General features: G+C 37.9%; 1 protein-coding gene across 1 annotated transcript in view; it reads left to right on the forward strand.

Annotated features, from left to right (window-relative positions):
- The window catches only part of LOC130458521 (ras GTPase-activating-like protein IQGAP1), a 69,297-nt gene that overhangs the window by 22,854 nt on the left and 22,256 nt on the right, over positions 1-24,187 (forward strand). The window contains exons 5-13 of the mRNA XM_056824767.1: positions 723-807; positions 4,885-5,048; positions 10,128-10,288; positions 12,359-12,483; positions 14,559-14,737; positions 16,480-16,567; positions 18,778-18,941; positions 20,931-21,091; positions 23,927-24,063. Of these exons, the coding sequence (XP_056680745.1) occupies positions 723-807; positions 4,885-5,048; positions 10,128-10,288; positions 12,359-12,483; positions 14,559-14,737; positions 16,480-16,567; positions 18,778-18,941; positions 20,931-21,091; positions 23,927-24,063 (1,264 nt within the window). The remainder of the gene's footprint in view (positions 1-722; positions 808-4,884; positions 5,049-10,127; positions 10,289-12,358; positions 12,484-14,558; positions 14,738-16,479; positions 16,568-18,777; positions 18,942-20,930; positions 21,092-23,926; positions 24,064-24,187) is intronic.

Raw genomic sequence — 24,187 nt, forward strand, 5'->3', positions numbered from 1 at the left:
AGTGTTTCCAAAAGTTTCCAAAAGACTCAACCATCACTGACCTAGAATCACTGCCCAACCCTAGTTTTCAAGGAATCCCCATGTGCTCCTCATGTTGTTCCTTGAGAAAATTCTCAATCCTCGCTATATTTCTCCTTAAACTTCTTCCTGCATGAAATCACAGGCATCAAAATGTGTACTTCATGCAACAGTTTTTCAGTGACAAGGCTTAAGTTCCCTTCCTTGCCTTCCTCTCCCCCATATGGCCAGAACTTGCATCCAGGATTCGTTCTGTTCCCCCGAAAGCACCAGATCATGCCTGCCTCCCATGATTAGATTTTTCTAGTTGGGATTGATGTGGGTGATAAAAGTCTCAGCTTTGTAGAATAAGCCCAGGCTATGAGCTCTGAGAGGATGATTACAAGAGAAAAGTAGCTCTCTGTAGAACTTTCTCTCCAAGTTGTATTGGAGGAGTGGCCAAGCAGTCCAGCATCTTTGCCAACAACATCCCAAATAGAAGCGTGCAGAACTAGACAGGAGAAACAATGGAAGGAGAAAAGAAATGTGGTTTTACAAGCACTGTTCAACAAGAACCAAAATGCATTTTGATTCTGTATCTATCGAGCCCATGTTGGATGTGAGAATCGGTGCCCCATTTTGAAAGGTATTCCCTGAAGGACTGAACTCTTGAAAGCCTGTTTGCTTTTGGGGTGCAACCATTGAATTTGTTGTTTTTTTTTCAGAACATCCTTTCTGAGGAGGAAAGAGATGAAAGGGAGGAGCTCCTGACCCAAGTCGAAATCCAAGGGTGCATCAACAAAATCAATAGTAAGTTATGTCATTTTGTGAAGGAATTGCCTTATATTTACTAGGTGATAGCCTAAAATAGGGGAAAAGTGAAAACAGATGTGTTTCCCAGTTGTATTTTTTAAATGAAAAATAACATAGAAGAGTTTACTTATGCTATTGGGAGTAGATAATTTTTTCGGCTGTTTTTCATTAATCTTTGAGTGGTCCAAAGCGTTTTTTTCTTTTTAAACTTTTAAAGTCTCCCAGTAGTCAGTTTTATCACTGTAGTTCTACCTTTACTGGGTCTTAGATTTTTTTTTGTCTTTTCTACTTAGTTTTTCGATCCTGAATCTTTTTATTGATTTCATGATTTAAACTTTTTTTTTTTTTACTATATTGGAGCTTTGAATTTTTCTTGGGTTTCTATTTTTCTGTTTTGAAATCATTTGATGTCATGATTTTTACTTTCATCTTTTTTGGATGGAAAAAGAGCCTGCAGATATCCTTGTCCAATGTCATGTCATTGTATTCTACTGGGAAAGTGAGAGCCATTCCTTTGTTTAGTTTAGCACCTACCTCCCCACTCCAAACAGTTCAAAGTGTGTAAGAAGTGTTTTATTTCAGCCTTCCTAGCTTTAGTCCAAATCAGTGAGACTGTTTACAGGCAAGAGGAAAGAGTGCCCATGCTGGGAGATTTGCATCCTCCAGTTTTTAACCCTTCTAGCGTTGTGCAGCTGAATTCCTCATGGTACTGGAAGGGTGGTGTGTACATAACATTCAGTTAATTCAAATAAGCATATATTAGTGTGAATGCCTCCCCCTCCGTTTTTCCCCCCTTTTAATACAAGTCATTTCACTCTGAAATCCTATATAAAATATGGAATTTTATTTAGATTCCACCCAAGTAAATGTAAATTGCCCATTTATCCTGGAGCCTCAACAGATCCCATTGTATCCATTGTGCTACCTTTGGATGAGTTTTACAGACTTTTATTGTGGTTTTTCATTTTTTAAAAGCTGAAAATTAATGCATGCCTGTCAGCATGACTGAAATGCTATCTTTTAAAATGGTACTTTAAAGTTTCATTCCCAAAATTCAGATATCATTAAGATGAAGGATATTTGTGTATAAATCGATATTAATTATTTTTTTAAATGAACTAAAATATGCAGAAAGATATTGAAGGAATATTGAGTGTTTTCAGTGATTTTGTCGGAAAATGTTCATTTTTTTTGAGACAGTACTTAACTTTGGGCTGATGTTTTCTATTTTATTCTAATGAAAAGGGTTATGAATATGTCAAACTTTATGAAGCATAATTTGTAATTTCTCTTTCTGATGTATAAGTATGTTTAGTATTCCATTATGGTATTCCATTCCATTTGGTATTCCATTCCATTATGCTTTTACAAAAATGAAATGAATTAAAGTAATATTGCTGATGAAGAATCTGAGAAAAGCATAGCAAATAAAGTGTTTCATCACTTTTTGTTTTAATTTATTTTTGAAATATTAAAGCTGCTTTTTCATATCTTAGATTCAGATTTTCTTTTCAAATTGGAACAAAAATTCATTATATCTTCAAAATTTCACTGATAGTCCAAGTTCTTGGCTGCTAATTTGTTTCTCTTTGACTGTATTTTTCCTCTCCTTTTTAATTTGGAAAGGTATTCATGACTCAGTGGAATAATTTTTAGCTAATAATGATCCTATGTACATTTAAGTATTGAACAATGTTATTTAATTTTTATGGTTTTAATATAGAAAAAAATTCTTCTGAAGCCTTTGATCTCTCCTCATTTGAAAACATCAGGACCAAAAGTTGTTTTGGTGGAAAAACTGATTTTAAAATATTTCAGCCAAGCCTCATTAAGAACAGTGAATAATATTCCACTTAAACATTTTACAATGTAGCTCTTATTTAGCTCAGGCTGTGTGTTTTGTTTTTCAAATAGAAATTAAAGGAGTTTTCTATTTCCAGCAGCATATGGTAACTGCATATCTGACAGTTTTCTATGACCCTCAAAAATAATCCATCTGCCAAATTCTTGAGCTTGGTGTGAACTGCACTTACAGAATATAGTGACCTGACTCTCATGTTCTTTTTGTTTTCTCTGCCCTGTTTTTCCTAAAATATATGGCAAGAGAAAGCATTGTCTTTTCTGAGAGAGAAGAGCATGTATCACTTGTCTTTTTATGCAAATCAGGAATATTAAATATTTACCTGATCCTTTGTGGATCCATTATGTTTCATGCCATAAAGAGTTTTCAAAAGGAATAATTCTACTTTCAAAGGTTTAGAAAGAACTGAAGACCATGATTAGCCTGTTATATCAAGTTGTGGATGGAAATAGCCAAAGAATACAAGGATCTCAGCCTGGCTTTCTCCCACAATCATTTTACTTGACATATTTATTCTGATAGTAATGGCATGTTCATTTTCCTGAGTCTTTGAACAAAAGAGTAACTTTTGACCATGAGATGAATGTAGACTCAGTATTAGCATTTCCTAACCTTGAGTAATATCAGACAGCAGAATGCCTTACAGAGGAAAAGTACAGTCTCCTTGTGGATGTCTTTAGAAAGAGAATGATTGTCCATCTGTCAGGGATGGTTTATATGTCATCTTGGCTGGAATCTGGGCTTGTGAGCAAGAGGAAAATGATGAGAAGGTCTGAAGTTTCTCTGTTGAATTTTTTTTAGTGCTGTCTAGATATCTGCCTTCTAGCAATGGAGTCCTCTTTTGGTCTTTTACCTCTATTCAGCAGTGGCACAAGTCAGCAATCATTCTTCCCATTTTTTGACTGCTAAGTCTATTCCCTGGTCACTGAAAAATATGCCAAGTCTGTGTTTCTAAAATGTCCTCTCAGAAACTTTAAAATTTGCTTTCTTGTATCCTGTTAGATGTTATCCAGGTCACAGAAGCTATGACTGTTTCTGAAGATTCTTTCGCTTTGAAAAATGTGAATGAGCTTATTTCTTTACAGGATTTGTTCCAATAAATCTAAATGAGTTGTTATCAATTAAATCACATACATCTTAGTTATAGTGACATTTGTTTGAAATGTGTGCAAACAATGTAAAAATTGTAAAAACATATGCATCTTTATTTTTTCTTAAAATAACACTTTATAGAACCCAGAGACATGAGTGGCAAATGTTCTGTGAAAACTTAATTGCTAGTCAGGCCATGTTCTTACATTAAAACTATGTGATAGGTCACTTGCTCAGCTCTTGAAACATGGGAAAACAGCAAAAACAGCTTTATTGAGAAATGCCAGAACATAAATTGAGCACCTAGTCAATACCACTATTATTTGAGATATTTAGATGATTTAGTCCATCCTCTAAAATTGTTTAAGTAATTAATTAAATTAATAGTATAATGGGGTGGGGGGATAGAGTAGAGAACAATATCAAATGATACCAAATTAACTGGCAATCTAAAAAGGATATTTTGTACTCATATTCAGTTTCAGAGGCCTTTGATTCTTAAAGGCTGTTAGAGTCAGTTATGGTTTTACAAGATGAAACATGAGACTATACATTGAAAGGAAAGTGTCTTGGGACTTATAGTCTATGCACTTGTGCTTTCAAATACCCATTCAGACTAAAAATAGACTGGTCAGTTGTGAAATGGACATATAAAAAGGAATTTCTTCAAATCAGAATGAACAATGAAACCATAAAGACAGAAGGAGTTACTTGAGAGAAGAGAAAATATATAACACAGTGTTGTTTTGAAGTTAAAATTTAGATATATAAAAGTATAGATAACTTTCACAGGTTTCACACACATTGAGAAACAAAGGATGTTGCAACTAAAGTATCTATCATTGCAAATAAATTTCAAGATGGACCCCTTCTAAAGTACCTATTTCAGTATGCCTTTGGTAATTTAAAAGGGTGTATAGCAATAACTGATCTGTGATTCATGTTGAAAATTAGTGAGAACCTTCCCTGTCTTGTACCACATGGTATGGTCTAGCCACAAAGAATAAGCTGGTTCTCCCCCTAAGAGTAGTGATCTTTAACCCCAATCAATGAGAGCTACAATGGGAAACAACAAGTAAATAAAATGAGATTCTGACTGCCATGACATCCTTCTCCTCCAGGGATTGTTGCTATCGATCAAATCAATGCTGTGATTCGGGAAGGTCATCCCAGGAACACCGTGATGGCACTCATGAAACCTGAGGCCCAGCTCCCGACCGTCCATCCCTTTGCTGCTGTTCTGTATCAGGATGAACTGTTCAACCTTCAGAAACAGAGCTCTGTGGTAAGTCCAGGAGGTCTGTGGCTGCATGAGTGACTCAGAGTGTGGAGTTTTGGTTTGGAAGAGCAGAATCAACTTGAAAATGAGGGGTTGCTCTGAGATCATTTCATATGATCTCAGAATGGGAAGAAACCTCGTGGAACATTCAAGTTATTCATAGAATCTACTTGCTCTTTACTTAAAGTAATGATTCCCTAGAAAGCATAGGCATCACGTTGTCTGGACTCCAATGACAGGTAGTCCCATGGATGGAGCATTGGACTGGGAGTCATGCAGACTTTGGTTCTTGTATAATTACAGATCCTTATTAGTTGTGTGACTCTGGGCAAGCCACGTTTTTAATCTCTCTTTACTTCTGTTTGCACATCTGTAAAATGAATATAATAAAAGCAACTACTTACGGTTATTGTCATCTTGGGCAAATTACTTAACTATCTGTGTTCTTGGCTACTCTCTTTAGTTATAAATTATGGGGAATTTCCCAACCTGTATTTTTCACTATATTCCACCTCTCTATAACTCTATAATTTCTCAACAGTAGTCCTGGTTTTGCCTTCTAGCATTATTTAGTATTATTCTTTGTTTCCATGTATCCCCCTATCTGCCACACACCCACAACAAAATTGGAACAGGATTGTTCCCACTGTTCACCATACTTGTAGAAACTGATGACTATATTGTTATAGCAAAGTTGCCTTAATAAGGAACTGTCTCCCACAATGAGTTATCAGTAGATTGCTCATATTTAACAATATATTTGCCCAATGACAATAGCAGCTGCTTTTTAGAATTCTCTCTGTGACATACTGGTTTCCTTAAAATCTCCCGATTGTATCTTCTTCCCTGGTGGTTTGCATAGTAAAGTATGGCAAAACCCTAAAACATGTCTTTCCTACTACTTCCTGTAAATATTTTATTCAGTTTTGTGGACATTGAAATGAAAAATACTACCCCTTTCATCAAGAATCATACTTTCTAATGATAGATATTATTTATAGAGAAATAACTTCATAGTTAGGTATTATGGCTATAAATATAAAAAATGTTCTGGCTTCCCTTTTTTTTTCTCTTCTCCAAATATTTGTTACTGTTTTTGCTGTTTCATTGGTTCTTTCTTATTTTGACAAATGTACATTTATACTGTACCCATTTCATGGCCACCTATGTTTGTGGTCTGCATAAGTATCCCCCAAACAAATAAAAAGTAGCTGTCAGTGTATATTCAAGAAACTTTCACTGCCCACTAACTCATTTGAGGTTTGTATTCTCAAAGTTCACAAGTGATTTGCAAAGTTGGGTTATGTCTTCTGTGATGAATACCAAATTGACTGCTCAGAGGCAGAGAGAATAAAGTACCAGATCGTGAATCAGAAGAGCCTGAGTTCAGATGTGGCCTCAGATACTTACTAGTTGTGTGACCCTGGGCAAGTCATTTAACCCTATCAACCTCACTTTTATAAAATTACCTGGTTAAAATCTTTCCCTTCCCAAAGGTCTGACATGTATACTATTCTGTGTTCACCTAATTTACTTATAGTTTCCTTCTTTATATTCAAGCCATTCACCCATTCTGAGTTTATCCTGGTGTAGGGTGTGAGGTATTGATCCAAACGTAATCTCTCCCACACTGTCTTCCAATTTTCCCAGCAGTTTTTGCAAAATAAATAATTTTGGCTACATCAAATTAAAAAGGTTTTGTACAAACAAAACAAATATAACTAAAATTAGAAGGGAAGCAACAAATTGGGAAACAATATTCATAACAAAAACCTCTGACAAAGGTCTAATTACTCAAATTTAAAAAGTGCTAAACCAGTTGTACAAAAAATCAAGCCATTCTCCAATTGAAAAATGGGCAAGGGACAGGAATAGGCAATTTTCAGTTAAAGAAATCAAAACTATTAATAAGTACATGAAAAAGTGTTCTAAATATATAATAAGAGAAATGCAAATCAAAACAACTCTGAGGTATCACCTCACACCTAGCAGATTGACCAACATGACAGCAAAGGAAAGTAATGACTGCTGGAGGGGATGTGGCAAAGTAGGACATTAATTCATTGCTGGTGGAGTTGTGAATTGATCCAACCATTCTGGAGGGCAATTTGGAACTATGCACAAAGGTGATAAGAGACTGTCTGCCCTTTGATCTAGCCATAGCACTGCTGGGTTTGTACACCAAAGAGACAATAAGTAAAAAGACTTGTACAAGAATATTCATAGCTGCACTCTTTGTGGTGGCCAAAAATTGGAAAATGAGGGGATGCCCTTCAATTGGGGAATGGCTGAACAAATTATGGTATATGTTGGTGATGGAATACTATTGTGCTAAAAGGAATAATAAAGTGGAGGAATTCCATGGAGACTGGAACAACTTCCAGGAAGTGATGCAGAGTGAGAGGAGCATAACCAAGAGAACATTGTACACTGAGACTGATAAACTGTGGTACAATCAAATGTAATGGACTTCTACATTAATGGCTTTACAATGTGCCTGAACAATCTGCAGGGATCTATGAGAAAAAAAAAAACTATACTCAAGCCTAGGACAAACTGAGGGAGTAAAAAGACCGAGGAAAAGCAACTGCTTGACTACAGAGGTTGAGGGGACATGATTGAGGAGAGGCACTAAATGAGCACCCTAATGCAAATACCAACAACATGGAAATGGGTTTGGAGCAAGGACACATGTGATACCCAGAGGAATCACGTGTCGGCTAAGGGAAGGGGGGGGGGGGAGGAAAAGAAAATGATCTCTGTTTCCAATAAATAATGTATGAAAATGACCAAATAAAATAACTTTTTAAAAACTAAAAAAAAATTACCTGGATAAGGAAATTTCAAACCACTCCATTATCTTTGCCAAGAAAACCCCAAATGGGGTCATGAAGGATTGGAGATGATTGAAATAACTGAACAACAATAACACAACCTTGATATTTGTCCAACTGTGAGATATTTGTCTTGGAAGCTTGTAGTGTTTTTGGCAGCCCACTCCAGGGATAAACTGTTAGAGATGGCAATTTTCCAATCATGCTACAATTATATGATTAATCTTGTCCTGAGGTGCCCTATTCTTTCTGGCCACATTATTTTTCAAGACCTGAACATCCTGGAGATTGTAGATAGTTATACCAAAAAGGAGTTCTCCTATCATTTACCATCTCTTCATGGGTCACCAGTTCTGTTTGAAATAGTCATTGACTATGCCAACATATTCCTGAGTCTTGAAGCCAAGATCTTTCATAAAACAAAAATTATCTCACATGTATTTTGGGGAGCATTTGTCAGGCATGATCAAGGACTAGGTAGATGTTTTCCTCTCTCTTCTTTGAAACTACTACCTTTTGTCTGAGAGGAGTTATTCAGGAATCAATCAATACAAGCAGAAAAGTGGTAAGGGCTAAGCAATGAGAGTGAAGTGATATGCCATGGGCCACACAACTATCAAGTATCTGAGGCCACATTTAAACTTGGGTTCTCCCAGCTCCAGGTTTGGCACTCTATCCAATTAGCCACCAAGCTGCTTTCTCCCATCTTCTTTACAGTAATGATTAATGCAATCTGAGTGGTGTTTTCAATTGTAACCCTAGAGAAGACAGATTGGACTTTCAGTCTATGTGTACCAAGTCACCACCCAGCCAAAATATACCAAGGAAATCATAATCAGATCAGCATGGGGTCACTGTGACTTACTTAAATTAAGAATTCCACTATTTACTGGTGCACAATATCATTTCTGGCCTGATTGTTATATAGACTGTCCACCTTAGAACATGAAATCCTACAGAGTAAATAAGGAGAGAGTAGGTGTGCAATGACTGTTGTTGCAAAACCACCCATTCTAATCAATTAATTGTCTGACTAATCAGCTCACTATATTTCCATTGTGTTCTGGAATGGCAATTCTGGTCCTAAACACTGATAAACTCTGCAACCTTCAACATTGAGTTAAGGGATCTCATCCTTGTTTGACATGAAAATATTTCTGAATAGCTCCAATCTTACTCAATGGTGATGGACATATTCAGTGCCAGATGACTCTAGATAAACCTACTCATGCATAAAATTTCCCAATGGTCCATATAGAGATTATTTCCCAGTACACATCCAATATTGCCAGCTTGACATTGGATGAATCTGTGTGCTTTCTTCACCTCCTTATGCCTAAACTAACTCTTGTTTCACCACCTTTTCTCCAGCCATGCCTCCAATATTAATCATGACTAGAATTTATAAATGATCATGATGTACTGATTGGGTCTTTAACTTCCTTGAACATTACTTTCTTCATTCATTAAATAAGGATAATAATACTAACATATATTTACCTAACAAATTGACTTTGAAGATCACTTAAGCTAATGGGTACAAAAGTTTTCTAAACCAGGAGTACGAGCAGCAATGAGACTTAGTGTATTGAGAGCCAGGCTTACATATAAGAGGTTTTGGATTCAAATCTGGTCTGAGACACTACTAGCTGTGTGATCATGAACAAGACACTTATCCCCAGTAGACTAGCCCTTACCATTTTTCTGCCTTTTTGAATCTTTACTTAACATTGATTCTAAAACAGAAGGAAAGGGATTTAAAAAAATAGACTAAGGTGGAACAGTCAGAAGAGCAGGAGGTAAATGCGGAAAGGTCAATAACATGAAATGTTACAATTGTGTGATCTTACTTACGTTTTGTAACCCCCATTGCCTAAATCTTACCATTCTTTTAACATGGAACCTATGCACAATATTGATTCTAAAATGGATGGTAATGGATTTTTTAAAAAACTTTCTAGAACTTAAAGCACTATATCTGACATAATACCACTGTTCTGTGTTACATTATGTGATGTGGTCATCATAATCAGTTTGTAGACATAGCTATTAGTATTATTATGGAATATACTGATACAACTTGTTATCCATCTTTGTTATTTATGTTCATTTTATATTTTGGAGTTTTGACCATTGCATTGTGTAGTGAAATATCCTCAATGAAGGTCTTGTTTATTGCTTTTGGGTTTTACAATGATACTTTGTAGTAATGCTGCAAAAACTGTCCCTTTTGGTACATTTTTTCTTACAGGACTACTTGCCTTATGAGCAGCTGTCCATTACAGTAGAAATTTTGTCAGCTATTGTTTTGCTCAACAAGGCTTTGGAATCTGAGGATCTTGAATTAATACAGAATCATCTCCAAAATCTTTCAATAGACTTCAATAACCTGGATGAAGAACACTTGGAACGGTAAGGGATCCCTCATTCTTTTCAGCTCTTTATCAGTGGTACCGGTGAGATTCTGGAATCATTGGCTCCAGGGACCTGTAATCTCAAGGATGGAGTCCTTCCTGTCAAACCCCTTTGGAAATGTTTTTGGTTTCCTGATCGGCCATATTCTAAGTGGTCATGAAGAGCTAAGAGTGCTCGTGGACGTTGTCTTGGTTGTATTTGCTTTTCCGAAAAGGTGGACTTGTTCCTTTCAACTGTGGGGGATATAAGGGAAGCTGCCACCGGAACCTACACCTTTGCCATGCTTTCAGGTAGAGTGGCTACCTTGGGCTTTCTTTCCAGTAAGAGAGGTCCGGTGACAAGCTCAGGAAGAAGTCAGCAGGACCTGCTTTTGAGTCCTCTGTGGCCTGCGTGAGCCAGACCATGTTGAGCTCTCAGTGTTTAAGGCACCTCTCTGCACTGGTAGATCTGATCACTGTCAGGCATCCTGCATTATCTCCAACCATCTGTCCCATCACCTACTCTAATAGGGGGCAAAACAGACATTGAGAAGAGGGGGCTTCCTTTTGCTATTTCCTTGGGACAGCCCTGAACAGGGTCCTAGCTGGCACGTGCCCATGTTCAGCTGCTGTTCCTTTCATTTGATGCTGCCAGAACTCACTCCTGGACAGCAAAGACACTGGAGCCATTAGTGCAGGATGGATGGATGTTCTAAACCAAAGTGAAAAGTTTGAGAAAGAAACATGCCTGAATGAGGAAGAGGGCAAGGCCAGGATACTTTTTAGTCAAGCTCTACGGGATTGTCCTCATTTGTGTTGGTGCCCCCCCCGAGGGGAGATATTGCTGGTCCTCTCCCAGTGTTAACAGTTATAAAATGCCCCACCTTACCCCCCATCCTCTCACCGCCCACCCTGAAGGTGAGCAAAAGGTCTCCAGAGGACAGATTTGTTAGCAGTCAACTACCCCAGCCACCTCTGCAACAGAGAAGGAAGCTGAGGCTTACATAGGTTTATTGGCTTTGCCTGTGATCCCATTGGTAGTAGATGGCCGATTAAGGATGAAAAACGAAAGGAAACCAAAATTACCCTTTGCTTTAAATCTTGGGATCTGTCTTAGGCTTTGGTTCTGAGGCAAAAGAGCAGTAAGGGCTAGAGAATGCAGGCGAAGTGACTTCTCCATGGTTAGGCAGCTAGGAAGTGTCTGGGGTCCTCCTTGAATCGAAGACCTCCCCTCTCTCAGCCTGACTCTCAATACCCCAAGCCACTTAGAGTCAGGATTTTCATCCAGCTCTTCTGACTCCAAATTCCACAGTCAGAAGAATAAGGAAACCAACTGTGTGTAGAAAACCATGGCTCTGTGACTGCGATGGAGATAAACCTTTCCAACATGAGACCACTTTGCCCCTTCTGGCCTTGACACTCTCACAGTGGGATTAGCCAGGTCCACAAGGTCAGAGAGAAACTGCTTTTCTCCTGTCAACTCTGGTGCATTCTGCATGCCCAGAATCTCTTAGATCTGCAGGCCATCGAAATGACTCCCAGGCAAGTGGGGCCGTTCATCAGCTCTCACTTGGACAACAGCAATGCCTTTTTTTCTTCTTTTCCATTTTGTTAATCCCTCTCCTTCTGTCGTTTCTAAGACAGAAGAACAAGAAGGGCTGGGCAAGTGGGCGCTACGATTTACAGATTTACTTTAGTTCTGTCAGGGCAGGACAGCGACGCGAGATGTCCCTTCCCTGAGCCTTCCCTTTGTGGGCATGCCCCCACCTGGAAGTCATTTTCTGTGTGCTGTAAATAGCTGTCCATCCCTGTGTAAGTCCTACGGAGGTGCGGGTTCCTTGTGGTCAGAGGCTCTTTGGGGTGGCCATGGCGTCCTCTAGACACTCGAGTCCCCACAGGGCTTTTCCTTTTGCAACGTCATCGTTTTACACATGCTTCTCGGGTGAATGTCACGGAAGGGCGACAAACCCTGCTGCCTGCCTGTTCTCCTACTCTTCCCATAGGTCGCTCTCTCAGTATCTGTCGTGTTTCGTCAACTGAAAGGGACATTTAAAGATAATGGATGTTTGGTGACTTTTGTCTTCCCCAGGTACGCTAGCAGGCTCATGTCCATCAAAAGAGAAGCCTCATCTCAAGGACAAGATAATTTGGGATGGAATGATATCCAAAATCACATTGACAGGGTCAACGTGGAAATTGAACTAGAAAATGCATGTAAGTGCAGTCAGTTTGGTTACACAGAATGTTTGAGAATGTAGGTATTTAAGGTTTCTCTTTAAAATAATTGTTTACTCAATTTTTAAATTAAATGCTCAATAATTTAATTGTTTACTCAATTTAATTAAAATAGCCAATATTTGGGTGAAATTGTTCTATTATTTCTTACATTATTTTTGTATTAATAATATAAAGAGAATCAACAGATGTATTGTTTTCAATCCAGAAGAGAGAGAATGACTATGCAAGTGGAATTAAATGACTTTCATTATGAGCACTGATGATGATAGAAATGTAAAGGATGTGGGATATTAGACTAAACATTTAGTCTTAAAGGAAACATATTAGAATAATCAGAAAATATCTGATATGTGGCTCAGTGTATAAAGTGCTGAATAAAGAAGTCTTGAGGTCAAAGCTTGTCTCAATTAATGAATAGATATATGACCCTGGGCAAATGCCTCAGTTTCCTGAACCCCAGTATCCGCTGTGCGATGTTTTAAGGTTTATTTTCTTATATCTGCCACCACCACCTGTCATCTTTGTTATGTCATCTTTGTTATCATCCCTGCCTTGGTCACTTTCTTTGACATGTCAGCATTGACTCATCTTAATTTCTCTGAAGTTACACACATTGTGTGACATCCTTTTCCTCTCTTTGCTTTTGACATTGTTTTCTTGGAGAACTTCTATGTCAGTTAATTTTTAAGCCTTGTGGGGCTTCTCATCCTTTTAACTGTCTTTGAACGATATCTTTGACTTTGTCAGTTGTAGCTGCTTAAAATCTTTGTGCCCTCTTTGGATAGGCAAGAATCCTGAGATTCATTTTCATCTTTTCATTAAGGATTAGTCATCTATAATATGCCCTAAGTATTTTAGACCCAGTCAGGTTAAGTGGTGATTAGCAGTTTTCTGCAAGACAGGACTGAAATAGAATTTGAGCAGTTTTCCTTCCTAAACCTAGATGTTGAAAAATATGGAGTGCCCGATTTTGTATTTATTCATCAGTTGTCTTTTTTTCTGTTCTTTTTAAAATTTGTTCAAAAAAATCCCCATTTTAGGCACCACAGGGCTATTCTGCCATTCAGGAATTTGGGGAATCTGTCAGTGAAATTGCTTTTATTATATAGAGTGTTGGATTTGGTCAAGAAGACCTCGGCTGAAATGTCCTCTAACATTTCCTTGCATAAAGGCAGGCTCTGATTTAGAGTGGAATGGGACCTTATTGGTTAAGAAAATCCACCCCACCCCCAACTCAGGCCAAAAGCATTGAAATGGCTTGCTAAAATACTCTATAGCTTCTTTTTTCCTGTATCCTCCCTAAATATCTTTGGAGGATCAATCATTTTTAAGGTCCCTCACAATTATTGTACTGAGCTAAAAGAATCCTGGAATTGAGAAGCAGTTTCTATGTAAATTATCAAGTATTAGCATTAGCTAAACTAGGCAAAGCCTTAATTTCTTTTTTTATGTCAATGAGATCATGTAAATCATTACTTTACTTCTAAGTATATTTTACATTCATCATCTTACTGAGAGTATAGTCAAGAATCTAGTAAATTTTGAAATGACGTAATTATTGTAGTTCCTAAAAACCAACAGCCATGAAAGCCATATGGCCTATTGTGTATAGACCACGACCTCAGATCGTTTTCAGCTATGTAACGCTGAGCACATAATCTCAATATTTGTAGACTTCTGGACCAACAGCTTCAGGGCAGCTAAGGGACTCAGTGGACAGAAAAGGCTTGGAGACAGGAGGTGTGCTGAGTTCCAAGGTGACTGGGGACAGGTTCTAGCTGTGTGACCCTGGTCAAGCCACTTTGCCACAATTGCTTATCCCTTACTACTCTTTAGCTTTGGAACTAATACTTATTATCAGGTCTAAAACAGAAGGTATGGGCTTAAAAACAGACATATACACAGACACACACACAGACAAATAAAAATAGTTCTTTATTTTAACAAGGCAATGTTTTTAGGTAAAACGGGGCAGACTTTTATCATCACAACATTTCTCTTATTTGCCTTAGTTACTTAAAAAAATGCCTTCTATTCCTCCCCATGTTCAGTGTATGCTGCAGTCATTGCAATTAATGAAGCCATTAAGAAGGGCATCGCAGAAGAGACTCTTTTATCTCTGAAGAATCCAAATGCAATTTTAACCTCTGTTGATGATTGCCTTGCCGAGAATTATCAGAAGGAACTTTGGAAAGCCAAGGAAAGGAAAGAACAGAGTGTAAAAATGAAGGTACTTCATTAGATAATGAGTAAACGTAAAACATAGCTAACTGTGTTCCTCGGTGTTGGAAATATGAGTTGTCAACTGATAAACATTGATATTTGAAGTCATGCTTCTTAATAAGAAACAAGACAGGGCACAGATAAAGGAATTTGAAGGTACATAATGAGGTAAAAGACGTTGAATTCAAACCCCCCAAAAGCATGAGGAAATTGAAGTTTTGTTGAAGCTCACAAGAAAAGTATTAGGAGATATGGTTCCAATAGAAAGGATGGGGAGTCCTTTACTTTTAAAAAGCTAGAACCATGATGGTGAACCTATGGCTTGTGTGCCAAAGACAGTACCCAGAGTCCTCTCTGTGAATGTGGGGGGTTTAGGGAGCATCCTCTGTTGAGTTGCTTCCTTGCCCTTCAGCACTGACTCCCTGCCCTGATCAGAACACTCAGGGCATGCCTTCACTTCCTTCCTCTCCTGTCTTGGACTCAGGCTACAGGATGTGGAAGAGGCATTAGAGAGTCTCTTCTCCCAAGAGCAGGATCAGCTCCAAAAAGATTTCTACTTTCTTCATTCCTTCCCTGCAAACTACTAGTCTATTTGGTGACCTCAGCCACCAATGGTGACTGAGCTCTCTCTGCCCCTTGCTCCCACCAATATGGAAGTGGCAGGTCAATAGGCAGGCAGAGCTGGATGCAAGAGAAGGTCCCATTGCCCTGGAAATGACTTTCTTTAGGGCTGAGCTTGCTGGCGACTGACCCAACGCAGAGTTGGTTAGAACAGGGTTTCTGAATTGTCTAACTCCTGGTCTTGCCCCACAGCCCAAGCCCATGTCAAAGCATCAGCCTCCTCACTCAACCAGCCCCAGGGGCAGCTTGGTATGAGGGCAGGTCCCTATGGTTACAGGTGTTGGCTTCCCCAGGCTCCAGACAGCTGGGAGCCATCACCCCCCCCAAAAAAAAACCCTCTGTCCAATGCTGGGGAAGGATTGAGGCGCGTTGTTGCAGTGCGGGCAGGGCACTAAGTCTGGAGGTGTGGAGGAGTCACCGCACAGGTCACTAAAGGGCTTCCAAAATATTCACCATCACTGACCCAGAATCGCTGCCCAACCTTAGTTTTCAAGGAATCCCCATGTGTTCCTCATGTTGTTCCTTGAGAAAATTTTCAATCCTAGCTATATTTCTCCTTAAACTTCTTCCTGCATGAAATCACAGGCATCAAAATGTGTACTTCATGCAACAGTTTTTCAGTGACAAGGCTTAAGTTCCCTTCCTTGCCTTCCTCTCCCCCATATGGCCAGAACTTGCATCCAGGATTCGTTCTGTTCCCCCGAAAGCACCAGATCATGCCTGCCTCCCATGATTAGATTTTTCTAGTTGGGATTGATGTGGGTGATAAAAGTCTCAGCTTTGTAGAATAAGCCCAGGCTATGAGCTCTGAGAGGATGATTACAAGAGAAAAGTAGCTCTCTGTAGAACTTTCTCTCCAAGTTGTGTTGGAGGAGTGGCAAACCAATCCAACGACATCCCAAATAGGATTGTGAAAAATTAGACACAAGAAACAATTGAAGGACAAGATAAATGTGGTTTTACAAATACTGCGCAACAATATTAAAAATGAATTTTGATTTTGTATCTATAGAGCCCATGTTTGGCGTGAGAATCGGTGCCCCATTTAGAAAACTATTACCTGAAGGACTTAACTCTTGAAAACCTATTTGCTTTTGGTGGGCAATAAGTGAAGGTGTTCTTTTTCAGAATATCCTCCTTTTTGAAGTGGAAATAGACCCAAAGGAGGAGCTCCTGACCCAAGTAGAAATCCAAGAGATCATCAATAAAATCAACAGTAAGTGATGTCATTTTGTGAAGGAAGTGCCTTATATTTGCTAGGGTATAGCTTAAAATAGAGGAAAAGTGAAAACAGATGTCTTGCCCAATTGAATTTTTAAAATAGTAATAATATTTAAAAGGTTACTATTGCTAATGAGGGTAGATGAGTGTCTGGCTATTTGTCATTAAGCTTTTAGAGGTCCTTAGAAATTTTTGCTCATCAACTTTTAAAGGCCCTCACTTGCCAATACAATCTTTTAGCAGTCAGTTTTATCACACCACTTATACTTCTGAATACCTAAAATGGGAATTTGAATTTTGTTGTGTTTTCTGCCTATTTATTTTATTTTAAATCTTTTTATTGACTTCATGATTCAGACTTAATTTCTTGTTTTTACTATATTGGGACTTTGAATTTTGCTCGACTTTTTATTTGTTTTTCCGTTTTGAATCTTTTGATGTCATGATAAGAACTTAAATCATTTTTGATTGGAGAAAGAGCCTACAGATCCTTGCCTAGTGTCATGTTCATTCTGATAGTAAAGGAGCGTTTATACTTCCTGAGTCTTTGTTTAATGGAAAGAGTAACTTTTGGCCATGGAATGGATACAGACTCAGCAAAAGTATTTCCTGACTGTGAGTCATGTCAGACAGCAAAATGACTTACAGAGGAAGTGTGTAGATTCCTTGTGAATGCCTTTATAAAGGGAATTATTTTTCATCTGTCATGGATGGGTTATGTGTAATCTTGGGTGGAATCTGGGCTTGTTAGCAAGAGGACAAGTGATGAAAAAGTCTTAAGTTTCTCCATTGAATTTTTTAGTGCTGTCTGGATATCTTCTTTATAGGGATATTGTCCAATTTTGGTCTTTTACCTCTATTTGCCAGTGGCACAAGTCAGTAATCATTCTTCCCATTGATTGACAGATGAATTTGTTCCTTGGTCCCTGAAAACCATGCCAAGTCCATGTTTCCAGAATGTCCTTTCAGGAAATCTTAAATTTTACTTTGTTGTAAACCATTGGATTTTATACATGGTCTCCAGGTCACAGAAGTTGTGACCTTGTTCAAAGATTTGAAAAACTGTGAATGATCTTATTTCTTTACAGGATTTGTTCCAATAAATCTAAAGAAATTGACACAAGTAAATCACACACATCTTAGTTACAGTGACCTTTGTTTTGAAATGTGTGCAAATGACATAAAAATTGTGAAAATATGCACATTTTAATTTTTTCTTTAAATGACACTTTGTAGAACCCAGAGAAATGAAAGGCAAGTATTCTCCAAAATATCTATTGCTAGTCAGGCCACATGCTTACATTAACACTTACTATGTGACAGGTTCTTTGTTCAGCATTTGAAACATGGAAAAAAACAGCCAAAACATTTTCACAGCTATGTTGAGAATGGCCAGAACATAAATTGAGCACCTATACCACCCTTCTAATATGTGTGATATTTAGATGACTTGGTCCCTACTCTAAAATGGTTTGAGTAATTAATTAAATTAATAGTTAAATGGGGTTTGTGGAGGAACAGTAGAGAAACATCTCAGATGATACCAAATTAAGGGGAAAACCAGAAAGTATAAATTGTACTCCTGTTCAGTATCAGAAGCTTAAGATTCTTGAAGTCTGGAAGAGTCAGGATTGTTTCCATGTACAAGCTGAAACATGACACGACATTGACTGGGAAGTGTCTTGGAACATATTCTAGACACATGCTTTGAAATACCTATTCAGACTAAAAAATTCATGTAAATAAGGAGGCTTTATTTCAAATCAGAATAAACAACAAAAATGTAAAGACAGAAGAGATATTTGAGATAAAAGAAAAATATAACAAAGTGTTAAAGTTATAATTTAGATACATATAAAGTATAGATACCTTTCACAATTTTCGATCATTTTCACAAATCGAAAATCAAAAGTAGCTGCAAATAAGGGATCTATCATTGCAAATTAGCTTCAATGGAGCCCTTTTTAAGTATCTGTTCCAGTATTTCTTTGGTAAGCTAAAAGGGTATAAGGCATTAGCTGACCTGTGATTCATGTTGAAAATTAATGAGACCTTCCATGTCTGATCTAACCACAAAGTCTAAGATGGTTCTCCCCCTAAGAGCAGTGATCCTTAACCCCAATCCCTGAGCAATTCAAGGGGAAACACCAGCAAGTACATAAAGTGTGATTCTGACTGCCATCTGACTGCCTCCTTGTCCTCCAGGGCTCGAAGCTGTCGATGAGATCAATGCTGTGATTCAGGAAGGTCATCCCAGTAACACCATGATGGCACTCATGAAACCTGAGGCCCAGCTCCCGACCGTCCATCCCTTTGCTGCTGTTCTGTATCAGGATGAACTGTTCAACCTTCAGAAACAGAGCTCTTTGGTAAGTCCAGGAGGTCTCTGGCTGCATGACTGTCTCAGAGTAGAGTATTTGGTTAGAAGACTAGCTGTTTGACCCTGAGCAAACCACACTTTGCCTCAGTTTGTACAACTGTAAAATGAGGATAATAAAAGCATATACTTTTCAGGGTTGTTGTCATCCTGGGTAAGTTAATTAACCATCTGTGCTCTAGGCAACTCTCGTTGACCATAAATTGTGGAGAATTTTCCAACCTGTGTTTTGGCCTATAATATAACTTTCCATAATTTCTCAATATTAGTCCTAATTTTGCCTTGTAGGATTATGTAGTATAACCCCTTGTTTCCATGTATCCCCCTAATTGCCACTGACCCCCAACAAAAAGTGGAAGAGGATTGTTCACTCTGTTCACCAGACTTGTAGAAACTGAGCTCATCAACACTACTTTTGTGCTGTCCTCTGAGTGATGGCTATTGTTACAGCAAAGTTGTCTCAATAAAGAACTGCTTCCTACAATTATGAGTTATCCAGATATTGCTCATATTTACCAATAGATTTGCACAATGAAAATAGCTACTGCTTTTTAAAATTCTACTCTCTGTGAAATAGTCATTTTTAAAAAATCACCAGATTACTGGTTCTTCCCTGGTGCTTAGTGTGGTAAAGTAAGAAGAAAAGCAAAAATGTTTCATTCCTACCTCCCATTATACACTATATTTGGTGTTGAGGACATCAAAATGGAAAAGTAATACTACCCATTTCCTCAAGAACTGTACTTTCCAATGATATATATGATTTATAGACATATAACCAGAGAATTAGGTACTATGGCTATGAATATAAAAAACATTTTCACTCCCCCCCCTTTTTTTTGTCTTCCCAAAATATGTTCTTCTGTTTTTGTTGTTGAATTGGTTCCTTCTTATTTGGGCAAATGCATATTTATTCTAATGTTCCCATTTCATGATCTCTTGTATTTCTGGTCTACATAAGTGTCCCCAAAACAAGTAAAAATTAGCTGTCAGCGTATATTCAAAATACTTTTCCTGCTCATCATGTCAGGTGAGGTTTGTATTATCATTGCTCATGATTCATTTGCACAGTTGGGTTATGTTCTCTGTGATGAAGGACAACTTAGCTGCTAAGAGGCAGAGTTGGACAAAGTATCATATCTTGAATTAGAAGAACGTGGGTTCAGATAATGTCTCAGATACTTACTAGTTGTGTGACCCTGGGCAAGTCATTTAAACCTATCAGCCTCATTTTCCTCAGATATAACATTAACTGGATACGGAAATGGCAAACCACTCCATTATCTTTGCCAAGGAAACCCCAAATGGGGTCAAGAAGGGTTAGAAATGACTGATAGGATTAAACAACAATCATAGTACCTTGATACTTGGTAAACTCTGAGACTTTTGACTTGGAAGCATGTAGTGTTTTTAGCAGTCCTCTTCAGGGATAAACAGAGAGATATGGCAATTTCTAATCTTACTACAATTATATGATTAATCTTGTCATGGGGGTGTCCTGTTCTTTCTAGTACTATTGATTTTTCAAGACCTAAACCTTTTGGAAATTTTGAATAGTTAGGTCAAATGGAGTTAATTTGATAATTTATCATCATTTTATGCACAATATTGATTTTAAAACGGAAGAGAAGGGATTTTTAAAAAGCTTTCTAAAATTTATAGCACTATATCTGAAAAAAAAATACCACTGCTCTGGGCCACATTATCCCATATGGCCCTCATAATCACCTTTTAAAAATATCAGCTGTTGTTATTATTACAAACTACATTGATATTCCTTGTTTTCCATCATTGTTATTCTTGTTATCCACTGTTACTCCTACTCAATATGTTTTCTTCAGTTTTGACCATGGCACCTTTGGTAGAAATGTGCTTAATGAAGGGTTTTTTTTTTGTTTTTACTTTCTGTGGGTTTTTTTTTTTTATGATACTTAGTGTAATGATGTAAAAATTCTCCTCTTTTATATACATTTTCCTACAGAACTACTTGGCTCATGAGAAGCTGTACATGACAGTAGAAATATTGTCAGCTGTTGCTTTGCTTAACCAGGCATTGGAAACTGAGGATCTTTTGTCAATACACAATCATCTACAAAATCCAACAATATGCTTCAGTAATGTGGATGAAGTATATTTGGATCGGTAAGGGATCCTTCGTTCTCCTCTTAGCTCTTTGTAAATGGTTTAAGTGAGATTCTGGAATCATTTAATCTAGGCACCTGCAATCTCAAGGATGGAGTCCTTCCTGTCAAGCCCCTTTTACAATGTTTTGTTTCCTGATCTTACATATTCTATGTGGTCATGAAGAGCTAAGAATGGTCATGTAGGTTGTCTTCACCATATTTCCTCTTTTAAAAAGGTGGATTTGTTTTAATTCAACTGTGTGTAATGTAAAGGAATCCAACACCTTAACATATTCATTTCACATCCTTTAATGAAAAGTTGCTACCTGGGGCTTTTTTTCAATTAAGAGAGGTCTGGTAGCATGCTTAAGAAAAAGTCAGCAGGACCTCTATTTGAGTCCTATATCACCTGCGTGAGCCAGGCCAAGTTGAACTCTCAGTGTCATTTCAGTTATGAGACTACTTTTGCCCTCATGGTCTAGGAGAGGGATTTGTTATGTACAGAAAGAAACTGTGTTTCAGTTGTCAAATCTTATCCATTCTGAATTCTGGGTTAAGATGGATGCTATGTAGATGTAGGACTCTTCCTCTCCTTACCACTGACTGACATAGACTACGTCAAAACAAAAACAAAAACAAGTTCATATGAAAGAAGGAACTCTACAGTAGGACTCAGCATTAAAGGTATGTGGGATTTTGGCATTTCCACACCATAAGGGGATGAAATAGCTCCTACCAAAATATGCCCTGATCAACCCTCCCCCACCCTACCTACAGAGTCAGAGTCAGAGCCAGTGTGCCAGAATCAGAACTAGCAAGGAGCAATCTCTAGCCTAATGAGAGCTGAATAAGAACACCAGGGATTTACCCCTGGGAGCAGCTTGACTTGAACCCCAGGAGGCTGAAGTGTGAAGACCTTGGGTGTAGAGATAGAGCAGTGAGGGAAGGCACAGAGGAGAAGCTGTGGAGAATTGAGAGATGGCCTCATGCAAAAAACATAGTCCTTAGATCCATACACAGAGAGCCTGCCCTCCCCGCTCAGACTTCAGACTGGAAAGGGAAGGAAAATCCAGCATAGTGACAGCCATCAATGATCTGCAAATACAACCTTCAACTACCACTAAGAACAAGAGAAAGGCATGCTGGATAATTTTTATGGTGAAAAATTCCAAACTACAAAAGCACTTTCCATACAATGAAAACTAGATCTAAATAATTGAAAAACATTAATTGCTCATGGGAAGGACAAACTTACCCAAATTAATTTACTTATGTAGTGCCATATATTTCAAATTACCAAGGAACATTTTTACCGAATTAGAAACAACTATAACAAAGTTATTTTGGAAGAACAAAAGATCAAGAATGTCAAGGGAAATAGTGAAAAAAAATGTGAAGAAAGGTGTCCTAGCAGTAACAGATCTTAAACTGTATTATAAAGCAGTGGTCATCAAAACAATATGGTACTGGCTAAGAAACAGAAGTGGGAATCAATGGTATACACTTGGGGTAATTGACCCCAGGAAGTGAGTCTATGATAAACCCTAAGATCCCAGCTTTGGGGACAAAAGTCCTTTATTTGAAAAAAGCTGCTGGGAAAATTGAAAAACAATATGGGAGAGATTGTTTAAATTAACATCTCATAAACCTGCGCCAACATAAATTCAGAATGGGTGAATGACTTGAATATAAAGAATGAAACTATAAGTAAATTGGGCAAACACAGAATAGTATACAAGTCAGATATTTGGGAAAGGAAAGATTTAAGACCAAGCAAGAGTTGGAAAAAATTACAAAATGTAAAATAATTTTGATCGCATCAAATTAAAAAGGTTTTGTATAAATAAAACAAATGCAGCCAAAATTAGAAGGGAAGCAACAAATTGGGGGGAAAAAAAACTTTGTAACAAGAAACTCTGATAAAGGTCTAATTACTCATATATAAGGAGCTAAATCAATTGTACAAAAAATCAAACCATTGATTTGATAATTGATAAATGGACAAGGGACATGAATAGGCAATTTTAAGATAAAGAAATCAAAACTATCAATAAGCACATGAAAAAGTGATCTAAATCTCTTATAATTAGAGAAATGCAAATCAAAACAACTCTGAGGTACCACCTCATACCTAAAAGATTAGCTAACAACAGCAAAGGAAAGTAATAAATATTGGCAGGGATGTGGCAAAGTTGGGACATTAATGCATTACTAGTGGAGTTGTTTATTGATCCAACCATTCTCGATAGCAATTTGGAACTATTCCCAATGGACTTTAAAATACCCTTTGATCCAGCCATAACACTGAAGGATTTATACCCCCAAAGAGATAATAGGTAAAAAGAATTGTACAAAAATATAAGCCATGCTCTTTGTGGTGGCAAAACAATTGGAAAATAAGGGGATGCCCTTCAATTGAGGAATGGCTGAACATATTGTGGTATCTGTTGGTGATAGAAGAGTATTGTGCTCAAAGAAATAATGAAATAGGAAGGGTCTGAGACCTTCCTTCCCTGAGCCTTCCATTCTCAGAATGCCCCCACCTGGAAGTCATTTTCTGTGTGCTGAAAATATCAGTCCATCCCTGTGTAAGTCCTATAGAGGTGTGGGTTCCTTGTGGTCAGAGCCTCTTTGGTGTGGCCATGGCACTCGAGTCCCCACAGGGCTTTTCCCTTTGCAATGTCATCATTTTACACATGCTTCTCGGGTGAATGTCATGGAAGGGCTACAAACCCTGCTGCCTGCCTGTTCTCCTACTCTTCCCATAGGTCGCTCTCCCAGTGTCTGTCGTGTTTCGTCAACTGAAAGGGACATTTAAAGATAATGGATGTTTGGTGACTTTTGTCTTCCCCAGGTACGCTAGCAGGCTCATGTCCATCAAAAGAGAAGCCTCATCTCAAGGACAGGATAACCTGAGGCGGGATGAAATGCAGAATCAAATCGATAGGGTCAATGAGGAAATTCAAGAAGCTGAAATTCAAGCAGAAGAAAGTAAGTGCAGTCAGTTTGGTTTTAAAGAATGGTTGAGAATGTTGGTATTCTAGATAATTGAGGATTTTACTTTAACCGAATTGTTTACTCAATTTTTAATTCCAGTCCTATTTGGGGGGAAATT

Source organism: Monodelphis domestica, chromosome 3 (genome assembly GCF_027887165.1).
Source record: "Monodelphis domestica isolate mMonDom1 chromosome 3, mMonDom1.pri, whole genome shotgun sequence".
NCBI classification, from domain to species: domain Eukaryota; kingdom Metazoa; phylum Chordata; class Mammalia; order Didelphimorphia; family Didelphidae; genus Monodelphis; species Monodelphis domestica.